Source organism: Ictalurus furcatus, chromosome 8 (genome assembly GCF_023375685.1).
Source record: "Ictalurus furcatus strain D&B chromosome 8, Billie_1.0, whole genome shotgun sequence".
Classification (NCBI taxonomy): domain Eukaryota; kingdom Metazoa; phylum Chordata; class Actinopteri; order Siluriformes; family Ictaluridae; genus Ictalurus; species Ictalurus furcatus.
The window spans coordinates 29279845-29292801 of record NC_071262.1 but is presented as its reverse complement, the minus strand read 5'-3'; the positions used below and the strand labels follow the sequence as shown (position 1 = coordinate 29292801).

Genomic DNA, 12957 nt, shown 5'->3' with positions numbered 1-12957 from the left:
TGTGTAAAACAATTCCCTCGCTATAGACCGATTTGTATCTCAAGCTTTCTCGTAAACCGATTATGTAATGACTTTTTCCGGTTTTCTGCGAGGACCGAAAAAAGAAAGAAAGTAAAACTGAATATCACATGAAGCGTTTAATTTTCGGAAAATGTCAGGGAAATTTCAAGACATCTCACTGTGATTACGCCGGCACGGAAGAGTTCCTTGGCCTTTCGCCGCCTTATCTTGTTCTTTCGAAATATCAAACTCCCGGTTCGCCACTCCCCCGTCATTCCCTCCGCGATACGCCGAAAGGACGACAAATCACGTTGCCACGGCGTCTAAACCGCGTTGCGTTAACCGGGAGGCCGGCGTTCGTGAACAGTCACGCGTCAAGGCACGTCAACATCGAAATTGGATCGACGTCGAATACAGATTTGTTTGCTCGTCGGTTTTTTCGCTTGCTGAACGACTCTAATCCTCTTTTAGAGCAGAAACGCAAAGACTCTATGTGCTGACCAGTCTGTCTGAGGATTACCACACACACACACACACACACACACACATTTGTCTTCCTGTCCATGCGAGGACGTTCCACTGACAGAATTATTAATGCAGCTAATTAATGCCATGCTACAGCATATCCTTCACCCCAGTAATCAAAACACTTGGCCTTTTTTTTCCGTTAATTAAAAGCTGCATTTTTTTTTCTTTTAAATAATTCATTAGCTTAAAAAAAAAAAAAAAAAAAAAAAAATGTTAATGTTTCTTAGTCCAAAAAAAGCAGTTTTTAGTCAACACAATCAGATATTTCTTTCTTTGTGGGGACATTTGGTCTCCACCAAGATGGAAAAAACATGTCCCCCTGAGACACACACACACACACACACACACACACACACACACACACACACACACACACACACCACTACGTTCCTATAGTGTGTCACTTTAAAAAGGTGCTGCATTAACACGGTCCTAATTACTCGCTGTTTATATAGTAGTAGGATAAGGAGGATTTGGAAGTGTTCACTTTCCACACACACACACACACACACACACACACACACTGGAACAGCTTACACCTGGTGGGCAGATAACTGAATTCATGCTTTGGTTTCTCGGCTTTTTGTTTATTTGCTTATTCTGCTTATTAGCACCGGCTCGCTCAGCGTCTCCGGTTGCTCCGCTAAGCGAAAAATCCTGGAAAAAAATAAATAAAACAACACCAAAAAAAAGCGCCTGGTTTTGTTCTGCCCAGAGTGACGTGCTGGAGCGTGACAGGCGGTTGGTTGATTCCGCTTCGCGTCAGGGACATGAGACGTGCCGTATTCGCTCAGCCTGCGAGGTGAAGGCGTGTCGGAGCAGAACCGGGCGGAGGAGACGCACGCGGAGAGAGAGACAGGGTTTTATCTGACGTCCTAGATTTTCTACCTAGCTTTGATCTCAAACAGAGAGAATGTTTAAAAAAAAAAAAAGAGAGAAGACGCTCGGCTCAGCGTGCGTCTCGTCGCACGCTTTGATCAAGGTAATTCGACATATTAAGTCGGCGCAGAAAAGAAAACGGAGCAGAAGTCGAGCCTGCCGTTCCTCCTCAGAGCCCACAGCGCTGAAGCAATTTCATGCTCGCGGCTTTAAATACGCTCAAATTGAATGACTGGTATTACATTTCATCGGGTTTCTAATTCTCGAATGAAAAAAAAAAAAAAGTGATGGGAACGTTGCCGATGACGACGAGTCCTGACGTGCCGATTCGCATGAAATCTCTTCACACTTTGATTAGGAGCTGCTGTGAAAAATAATAAAAATAAAAAAAAAATTAATGTTTGTCATATTAAAGCGGTTATATATGAAATTCACACAACACACACCGTGACGTCTCTGCTAGGAAGCTCACGACAGATTGACAATTTGTTCTAAAAACAAAAAAAAAGTGAGACAGAAAGGGGAAATAAATCAGTCTTTATTGGTCACATATACGTTACAGCAGAATGAAATTCTTTTCTTCACACCTTAGGGTCAGAGTGCAGAGTCAGCTATGATCCAGCGCCCCCTGGAGGAGAGAGGGTTAAGGGTCTTGCTCAAGGGCCCAACAAACGCAGCTTGGCAGCGTTGGGGCTTGAACTCCTGATCTTCTGATCAATAACCCAGAGCTTTAACCGCTAAGCCACCACTGCCCCCTGACAGGAAAATAATCAATAACAGTGTGATGTACGTAGTACGTTTACATGGACAACGATACTCCGATACGAACCCGATTAAGACGATACTCTGATTAAGAAACTAGCACGTAAACAGAGATTATTGACGACCTTAATCCGATTAAAGTCACACTCGGAGTAAACACAGATGGAATTAAGACGTGTGGAGTATTCCTGTTTTAGTCGCGTTACAGACATGTACACGCCTTAATCACACTATTAACGTCGTGTGAGAGTTTTCACCGCATTGTGAGACAGGACACGTACACACACGGCAGCGCTCCACCGTTTGACGGCAAACGAGAGAGCACGACCGCGTCCCAAACCGCGTACTTACCTGCTATATAGTAGGAGAAATACACGTATTTAGGTAAGTATGCGGTTTGGGACGCAGCCCACGGCTTCAAGCGGTCGTCTATTTGCACGTATGACACGACTAATAATTAACCGCACTCGACGCTTTCGTAAAATTAAAACTGTATACGGTTCCATAACGAAGACCAACTGTACGTCGATACGTGAAATTCTGGAGGGACGTCGGACGGCGTGGCGCGGGGACGTAATGACGTGTGACGTTAATCCATCTATGTTCTATAGCACGCAAAACAGGAACATGAAAGGAGTATTCTAAAAGCCACTCATGTAAACACCTTCATCACAATATTACACGTCTTATTCAGAATAAGGTCCATAATTAGATCACCGCTGTCCGTGTAAACGTCGTCACTGTTACACCACGAACAGTAATGTACAGACTTTCGTGTCAGAGGGTTCATTTTGTGATGCTTAATTTTTGCGGTTGCTTTTTTTTTTTTTTTTAAATTTGCAAGATTGTTGTGCGCGCTCTTTCGCAGTGATGTTTGTTGGTAAACGAGACCTTTTTAGCTGTACTCGTGTCCGACGGACGTGAATCGAAGCCGGCTTCGGTCGAACGCGCGTCGTGATGACGTCACATGACACGTCTCGTCCCGAACCGGCGGAAAATCTGCGGCGATTTTGAAAAACCGCGAGCTCCTCCGAATACCGTTTGCTTGATCGAGTTTGCGTTCATTTCTACGATCGGAAAATCACGAAATCCTGGCGAGACTGGCGTTATTTTGAAATAAAACAGCGTGCTCTGAGGTGTTTTATTCCTCTTACACCGCAGCAATTTGACAACGATTACAATTTCACAAGATTTCTTTTGGAACGACGCGACTATGTCGTGTAACATCCTTGAAACTAGTGAGTTCCTGCTGTAACGTACGTTGTAGCAGCCGTAAACAGCCGAACCTTCATTTACCACAACGCAGCGTAACGCAAACGCACAGCGTCAGCTCTTCTGTTCTGAAACCGTAACGCAAACCCAAATCCACTCCATCAGCCATGTTTGGTGCCTGACGTTTCTTTCTTTAGCGTCTGACCTTCAAAGCTGTCGTAAGTTTATTTCGCCCCAGATCTTTGAGTATTAAATCAAATTAAACGTAACATTAAAAATACTGCACACAAATATTTATCCGAGACTACCCGGCAAACACAAACGCACTTCCGACGAAGTCAAGCGAACCCCCGCCGCTGAAATGAAAGCTACAGGTAGTCGAAAAGAGGCTTGATCTTGATCATCAATGAATGAAGTTACTGCTGTGTAATTGCAAATAAATATATCTCGATGTCATTGTTCATTGTTGACTGAGATTTATTTTTATTTCTTTTTCTTTTTTTCATAGCGTATTCTCTAATTTACAGGAATACGAAATCTCTTGCACACGAAACCAAACTACGCCCATGCGCAGATATCGTCTCTGAACTACGTGTGATTTGATTGGTATGTTTGTGTTATATATGAATGGACTGTTAAGTAGATTATTCTCTAGGCGTTTCCATGACGTGTAAGAATGTTGTTTATTTCATATACCTGAATAAAAGATTCTGAAGTCGCAATCCCTCCGGTGCTAATACGTGGTCGAAATCGCGTTTAATAAATACGAAAGTTGATCTGATAGTGGCCGATATCGCGCTTGAATGTGAGCGATAATCGGGGAGAGTACACTCTGTTATATCGTATACATCGATGATGAGATTAGACTTTGATTGGATTATACTTTGATTCAAATATTCCATATATTATCACAACATAATCATATGTTTAAATGCTGGTTTAACATTAAGTCGGGGGCGGCTGTGGATCAGGTGGTAGAGCGGGTTGTCCGCTAATCATAGGGTTGGCCCACATGACTCCACGTGACTCCACATGACTCCATGTGACTCTATATGACTCCACATGACTCCACGTGACTCCACATGACTCCATGTGACTCTATATGACTCCACATGACTCCACGTGACTCCACATGACTCCATGTGACTCTATATGACTCCACATGACTCCACGTGACTCCACATGACTCCATGTGACTCTATATGACTCCACATGACTCCACGTGACTCCACATGACTCCATGTGACTCTATATGACTCCACATGACTCCACATACCGAAGTGTCCTTGGGCAAGACGCTGAACCCCAAGTTTCTCCCGAGTTGCATGGCAGCTCTGCTACCATTGGTGTGTGTGAGTGTGTGTGTGTGTGTGTGAATGGGTGAATGAGACACAGTGTAAAGCGCTATATAAGTGCGCCATTTACCATTTACGACGGTTTCGTCGAAATCACGCTTCATTTCGACGTATAATATCAGCGTTACATTTAGAGGCTTGGTTTCGACGGTAAAATGCGCATAGAAGCGTCCCCGTTTTACGGCTTGAGAGCGTCTTGATTATACGTCATACCGACGATAATCTTTGCGACTTTTTCGCAGACCGTTCGACGTCGTATTGTTTGCCGGGCACATTCCTTTATTCGGTGATGGAAGTCACAGCCGGAAAACCGTGATCTAGAACTGTTGATAAACGTTGGAACGTTATGACGGCAGCCATCTTGTAAAACTACAAACTTTTCTCTTTTTCCCCTCAGCGTAGTTTTAGCTTCAACTCAGCCCACTAGTTTCCGCCCGCCGAAGCTTGATGGCAGAATTGTATCTAGAAGCTGGACGTTTATCACACACTCGCTGTTATTTCGATATTTATTTATTTACCAAAAAAAAATTAATAAAATGAGATTACAGTGCTTATTAGAGTTGTTTGCTCTTTTTTTTTGTGTGTGGATGAGGAATGGATTTATCAGCTCCATGCTTCTCGAAATAGAGTCCGGGGTCTGTGACGTACAGTCTTTTGTTGCAGTTGTGGAAACTCTGCTACGAAGTTCTATCTAATATTGAGTTTTAATAATTATTAGCTTCTGGTTAATAACTTGAATGGAATCCATTAACTCAAATGAAAAGTATGCTAATTCGTGCTATAATTAATGCTAACTGGAATCTAATGAAAGTTTGAATGTGTACTGTGAGTGGAAAGTTCAGGAAGAAAAGCTCCAATATAGCCAGGGAATATTATTATTTATAATATGAGGCTATTTGAATAGTTGGGTCATGTTTATGAGTGGCTGTGCGTTGGCCAGATTAGCCTCGCGGTTGAGGAGTTCAGCACGTCCAGATAGATGGAGAATTGCGCAAAACGGATCGGAACTTTATGCAGCGGTGTTGACTGTCCGTGTGGCACGAGTCCACCTTGGTTTGTGTTCGCTTCCTGATTAGTTCGCTTCCTGTCTGTTCCTGCAGGAGCGGATTTATTTTCGAACTGCACGGAGGAGTGTAAGGCGCTGGGTCACTCGGACCGCTGCTGGATGCCCAGCTTCGTGCCCACCGAGTCCCGGCAGGGCGCCGACTACCGCAGCAACCTGCACGTGCCTGGCATGGACGCCGTGCCCGACTCTGAGGTATTTGAGGGTGACGCGTTCACGGGCGATCAGTCATTCTCCACGTTCGGTAAAGAGCCGCCCCACACATACCAACACCAACAGCACCTCCAAGCCTCCACGCTAGACACCAGAGAGCTCCATGCGCTCCTGTCTAACTCGCGCACGCCTTACAAAGCCAACTATCTGTGTGAGTATCCGAGAACAGGCAGAGCGCAGAGCGCCCACTCGCTCTCTCTGTCTCTGGCGCTCCCTCTCTCTTCCTCTCTTCCTTTCCCTCCCTCTATCCGACCTGCTCAGAGCTAAATTTAGTCACACGGAGCTCCTCCTGTAACCTCTGGCGTGAAGTGCTGTTCGATTTTTTTCCTTCCTTGCCTGCACTCCCTCCTTCCTTCATCACATCCATCTATCCATCTCCTCATCTCTGCAGTAGGCATGTGCTGCTTTTATACCAGATCACGACCATTTCATCATCATCATCATCATCATCACCATCATCATGAATTTGACCCCAACCCGTTTCAGTTAATACATTTAAGCTTTGAGATCCTTCATAATGGAGTCTTGAGAAAACAAACACGGGATCGCCGTCTCACACAAAGATACTCGGGTTGTTTATTCAAATGTAGCCAAAACAAGGAAGACGGATTTCCTTACGCCGCCTCCGAAACAGGCCAAGCTATCCCAGGAACGCAAACACATGTCAACACATGCTGTACGTTTTGCCCTTTGTTACATTTCTTCATTTGACATTTGACAGGTGATCCGAAATAACCTGCAGCTTCATTACAATGCATGAAGAAATAAAGATCTACTAACAAAATGGCGGTAATTATTTATATCGACACACCTTTCTCAAAAGGTCACTGGAGGTCCAGAGAAATGACAAATTAGACAGTCTTATAATACAAAGACAGCTAACGTACAATAGACTGTGCATGATAAATAATTAAATATATAAATAAAAACTACAAAACCTGTACTATAAACCTATAAAAACTGAAGCGCTGAGATGGAAAGTACTTCCACTTTAATCCTGAAGTCGTTTTAGTCATAAAATAACTAATAAACTTTAATGACTTAAAAAAAAACTACAACGACTAAAATGAATCCCTCGATTTATTCATTCTGTCATTTATTAATATCCGATTATTATATAAGCATCAGTCATGTGCGCTCCCGTGTGTATTATCTTCTAATCTATTTAATAGCTTCAACATCCTAACGAATCCGTTCGTAAGAAAAGATACGAAGTCTAGTCCTACCCCTAACCCCGCCCCTAACCCCGCCCCTAATCTCACCCTCGTTAACTATTTATATGAATTCAATCGTATGAATTGTTGCAACTGTGCAGACCATGATGATGAGAAAAAAAAAAAACAGAAAGGAACTTTCAAAATAACATTTTAATACCCGAGTTGATCTGCACATGAATGCTTTAAAACCTTATTTTTTATTTATTTTTATTTATTTATTTATTTATTTTTATGCACAGTACATTTGATTTGATTTGTTTTTACGTTTTTTAAACGCGGACTCGCTTCCAAAAATCCGTCTGAATGGAATCTGATTAAAACTGAATAAAATTGCGACCCGCTACCCATATTTCTCCTCGTTACTTTTAATGAATTCATATTCTTCTGTACTTTTTCCCCCCAACTCGGTTTAAGTGATATTTTTAACTTCCCGAATGTCCAGGAGCTGTCTGTGGGTTAATCTCATAACTACACACATTTGCTCTGAACTTCACTGCAGTTACTGAATAAACGTGTAGTACTAACTGAAAAATACGGTTTAAATAATGCGCTATAGGCGGGTTAAGAAGTCTACAGAATGAAATCATTTCACTCGGGAAAAAAAAAGCAAAAAACGCAACCAAAAAACGTCTGTGAGGAGTATCGTATAAAGTCTAATCCGCGCGGCTTATAAATATGAAACGCGGGGATATTATTCGTATAATATTAAAGCATCTTTCATCGCTATATAGCGTTATTTTGCATAAACGATAATCGGCGCACGCCCACTTTCCACCTCCCTCCATCTTTTTCCATCCCTGATTAATGTTAAAGATTTCTCCTCGTGTAAATTCAGCCATTCAGACGAATGTTCTAGTTTCGCACGAGCGTTTCTAATCCACGCCATGTTTATAATATACACTGTCGATAACCGATTCATTCTTCTAACACTGAAATCTCAACTCGACCTCTCTTTTTATTTATTCTAAATTTGATTTATTGTGATTTTTTTCTTTTTTTCTTTTCCTGAGTCTGAAAGTAGTTTTGCATTTTTTCAGACCCTGGGAAGACGTCCGGGGGCGGACGTGCGTATGCTTTTGTGCGTATGATGCTTTATATTTCGCTTTAGGAATGCGCCTCTTTGAAGCGCGAAAGCATAAAAGGCGGTCTCTCTTCCTCGTTTGAAAGGAGAAGCCGCAGAAAGATCATCCTTTCATCCGTAGATAGCGAAGAGAGCGCGCGCAGACACACTGCGATAGGGTCTGCTGTTATTTTTATTATTTTTATTTTTTTTTATTAAAAATCACCGGATGGAAACCATGTATACGCTGAGAAACGAAATAAAACGAAAAACAAAATCAGACACAGAGACACGCAGTTGCGCGTCTCTACACGGACAGGAGACGGGTCGACGGTCGGTTCACGTCATTCAAAGGTTGACTCGCGCAAAGCCGCCCTACCTGCTCGCCCGAGGCTTTGTGACGGCTCGTCTTGTTTGCTTTACAAAAGAGCGTAAACAGATTCATGCGTGGGAAAAAAAATAAATAAATAAAAGATGAAGACAAAACGGTTGTACGTACGTGAGATACGATGTGTACCTCAGTTTTATATATAAAAAAAAAACAAAAAACACATTAAACATAACAGAGCGTCAAGGTTGAGATCAAAGAGGCCGTGTTTACACGTGAAGGACGTGACGTGCCTCGGATTTATCGGTGTAAATAATAACAAACGTGTGCGGCGAAACGGAGGATTCCTCAAGGCGAACGTCCGGGGAGGTTTTCTGAACCCGAAATGACTTTAATGACGTAAACATTAAACATGCAAACATTCAAACCAGGAGCAAATTTCCTCAACGTCTTCACAACATCGGCGCATCTCGAGTCGCTAAGCGAGACGCTTTGTTTAAGGAGAGGTTGTGCTAACTAATTTGGATCGTTTCTTTCTTTCTCTCGTCAGACCGCGGCGTCGTGCGGGGTTTTGACCGGTCCTTCAGTCTCGTTCTTAGACTTAATAAGACGCAAAAACGTCAGTCATGCCATCGTTACGCAGGACTGACACCGGAGACTCCTTCCGTAATCGTTAGATAAACAGAAAACGTCACCGTATCAACACTTTCACACGTTTTTTATTTATTTATTTATTTATTTAAAAAAAACCTGTTCGAGTGGCACGTCTGCTGCTGTTGTTACTGTGGATACGATAACATACTAGAGCCGGCGCGTTAATGTAATAGAGCTAGAAGTTGAAAGCTTGTTAAAGGTTTCGGACTCGTCGTTTTCGCGATGTGAGGGAACAGTTCGTATCCCTGACGTAGTTTCGGTGGAATTTGCTTAAAGGACGCTTCTTCTTCTTCTTCTTTTTTTTTTTTTTTTTTTTTTTTTAACACCTATTAATTTGAATCTGAGGGAAGTCGATACCTTTGGTTCATTTGGTTTGGTTTGTTTTCTCTTTTTCCAGATAATTAGACAAACAAAAAAAAAAAAACAAGTTGTCTGAGGGGGCGTGTAGAGATTTAAAAAGAAAGAACAAAGAAACACGCCCCTCATTTATCGGTCGGAAATTCCACAAAAAAATAAATAAATAAAAATCAAAGCTTTCTACCAGGCGTGTGAAGAAATCCTAAAAAAAAAAAAAAAAAAAAAAAAAAATCGCTCCCGGTTCCATCGGTTCAAACATCCAGACATTTTCACAGCTTGGTTCATTGGCTCAGTTTAGCGGCTCACCTCTTCCAAACAAACAAACAAACAAACAAACAAACAACATTCTTGCTTCACTTCCTGTATTTGGGTCATTTTTTAAAAACATTTGATATCGTTTTCCCGGACCACGTCACATAGGCTACAGATCAGTTTTAATCTGTTTTCCGTAGACACGTTTTCAAATCTTTCGCCTTTTTTAAAAAAAAAAAAAACGAATGTTTTTCTGCTTCGCGGTTTCTCGCGAACATGACAAGCTACGTCTTTTAAACGTCTTCGAGAAGACGGGAAACTTCAAGAAGAGGGAAAAAAAATCAAGAGAGGCTGGTCGAGTCAGGGATCAGCTGTTTATATGTAGCTAAAAGGTAGCAGGAACGAGCTGGTTTGTTTAAAAAACGTCAATATACGTTAAAAACGTACGACGTGTCGTGGTTCGACGGATAAAACGACACATCGTAAACGTAACAATGGGATAACGTTAAGAGTGCCACTCGTTATTTTCCTACGCCGGTACGTCATGGAGAATCGGACGTCGATGTGTCGGGCGAACTATCCGAGTAGCTATTTAAAATGGCGGGGCAAGCATGGGCGGCGTCTTTAATTTGCATATCCGTGCATATTTGTTCCAGTTGAAGTTATCGGAATGATTTTAAATGATTCACTGATCAGGTTTGTGCGCAATTCTGTGTCCTAATCTTCACGTCTTCTCGTTTCACAGCGCGGAAAAGGATTTGTTAGCTCGTTCCGCGTGGACATCCCGGAGACGGCGTGATTTTTGCACAATCGGTCCGACTGACGGAGAGAAAGAGCGTCGTGTTTCGAGCGTCGAGTCAGACTCCTGTTTCCTGAAGTGTGTATACGGAGGGCAGACGCAGCCCCCCTCCCCCCCGGGCCCCAAATAGACAGACAGGGAAACCGAATTTCAGGAGAGAAACCCGCCCGGACGCAAAGACGACACACTTCTCAGCGGGACTGAGACGGATTAAAAACATCACACACGCGAGGACCGGAGGACGAGGACGGGGACGTCGACGATGGACAATCGCTTCTTTTGGATCCTGCGTGTGCCTGTTTACAGCACTACTGTACAAACGAGAACAAAACAACAATGGAGATATTCAACGAGCCCTTTAGATGTTTCTACACACACACACACACACACACACACACACACACACACACACACACACATCACCGGGAAGCCAACTGTACAGGAAACTTTGTGCATTACAAATGCAATATTACTCTTTTAGACATGACTGTTTTTTCTATTTCGTACGTGGGCGTGCGTGTGTGCGTGTGCCGTCAGGTGTTTTTCCCTAATCTGTACAACTTTATTATTTTTCGGAAAGCAGCGTACCGAGCGGAGCTGTCCTCCGTTTTTATTTTTTGTTTGTTTGTTTTGTTTTTGTTTGTTTTTATTCTAATTATTATTATTATTATTATTATTTTTTTTTTTTAGGAGAGCGGTGGCCTCAATCGTACTCTTTCAGACATTGCGTAGGTTATATCACGTGTGAGAAGTCTCAATTGTACTCTTTTAAGCTTCAAATAAATAAATATAAATCTATATCTATAAATCTATATATATATAATTATCCTCCTTTTTTTATTTATTTATTTTTTTTTCGGGAAGTGTTCTCTCCATATGCGGTTTAGTGTCCCGGGAATTCGTCCGTCCTGGGAAGTCGACGTCTGACGACGGAAAGCCTTATCTCCACACTTCACACACCCATCCTTTTACACTTTTGGATATTCATCAGATATTCATGTAAAAAAATAAACAAATAAAAGGAAAAAAAAAAAAAAAAGTAATACTCTAGATTGGAATACATGGTATTTCTGTGTTATTGTAGCCAAAAAAAAGAAAAAAAAGAGTCTGTTTTAAAGTGAGAGGCCAAATATGGAAGGTGCAACACACACACACACACACACACACACACACACACACACACACACACACACACACACACACACACACACACACCTTACTGCCGAAGGTGACCAATAAACTGACACGTGTATACTGTAATCTTGAACAGACTCCTGTGTGATTTATTTTATTTTGTTTATTTTTTTTAATTCATAAAAAATGTAAAATACATAGTAATTAATATTCATTAATAATTAATGAATAAAGTAAATATACTCATTATGCAAATGTATATATATATTTTTTTTACAGTTGTGAACTAGAGGTTTAAACATTTTGTGCCTGGTGGGCACAGCGAAGGAGGCGTGGTTGATGTGTATCTCAGTCGCATTGGAGGAGGCGTGGCTTGTGCGTGTCTCAGTCACATTGGAGGAGGCGTGGCCTGTTTGTCTCAGTCACAGTGAAGGAGGTGTGGTCGGTCTTTGTCTCAGTCACAGCGAAGGAGGCGTGGCCTGTTTGTCTCAGTCACAGCGAAGGAGACGTGGCCTGTTTGTCTCAGTCGCATTAAAGGAGGCGTGGCCTGTTTGTCTCAGTCACAGTGAAGGAGGTGTGGCCTGTGTGTATTAAGGTACAGCAAAGGAGGCGTAGCCTGGGTGTGTCTCAGTCACAGCGATGGAGGTGTAGCCTGGGTGTGTCTTGGGTACAGTGAAGGAGGCGTGGCCTGTGTGTATTAAGGTACAGCAAAGGAGGCGTAGCCTGGGTGTGTCTCAGTCACAGCGACGGAGGTGTAGCCTGGGTGTGTCTTGGGTACAGTGAAGGAGGCGTGGCCTGTGGGTTTCAGTCACAGTGAAGGGGGCGTGGCCTGTGTGTATCAGTCATACGGCGTGGCCTCGGCACATGTGAGTCCCATTAAAGGAGGCGTGGCCTGTGTGCCAGTTAAGAACTTGCATATCATTGAAACAGCTTTAAATCCTGTTTAAATCTTCTTTAACTGTACATTTCAGGTCAGATCTTATTAAGATTCAGCGTCTCGTCTCAGAATAACGGACACGCGCTTCTAATTAAAACTGCTGAAGGAGGAAAAAAGCACAAAACGTTTTCCAGCACATTAAATAGGTTGAATTGGACTCCATTGTGGCAGAACTGAACTTAATGCAGCGAGGCAGTGAGGAGCACG

The 12957-nt window shown here is 42.5% G+C and overlaps 1 protein-coding gene across 2 annotated transcripts in view; it reads left to right on the top strand.

The window, feature by feature from the left end:
• The window catches only part of pcdh10b (protocadherin 10b), a 25653-nt gene extending 13935 nt beyond the window's left edge, over positions 1-11718 (top strand). Inside the window, exons 4-5 of one of the 2 annotated variants that reach the window (XM_053631922.1) lie at positions 5837-5994; positions 10626-11718. In XM_053631922.1, the coding sequence (XP_053487897.1) occupies positions 5837-5994; positions 10626-10679 (212 nt within the window). In that variant the 3' untranslated portion in view covers positions 10680-11718. Of the gene's footprint in view, positions 1-5836; positions 6164-10625 lie in introns of both variants that reach the window. The other variant, XM_053631921.1, reaches the window with a different exon arrangement.
• Positions 11719-12957: the final 1239 nt, after the last annotated feature.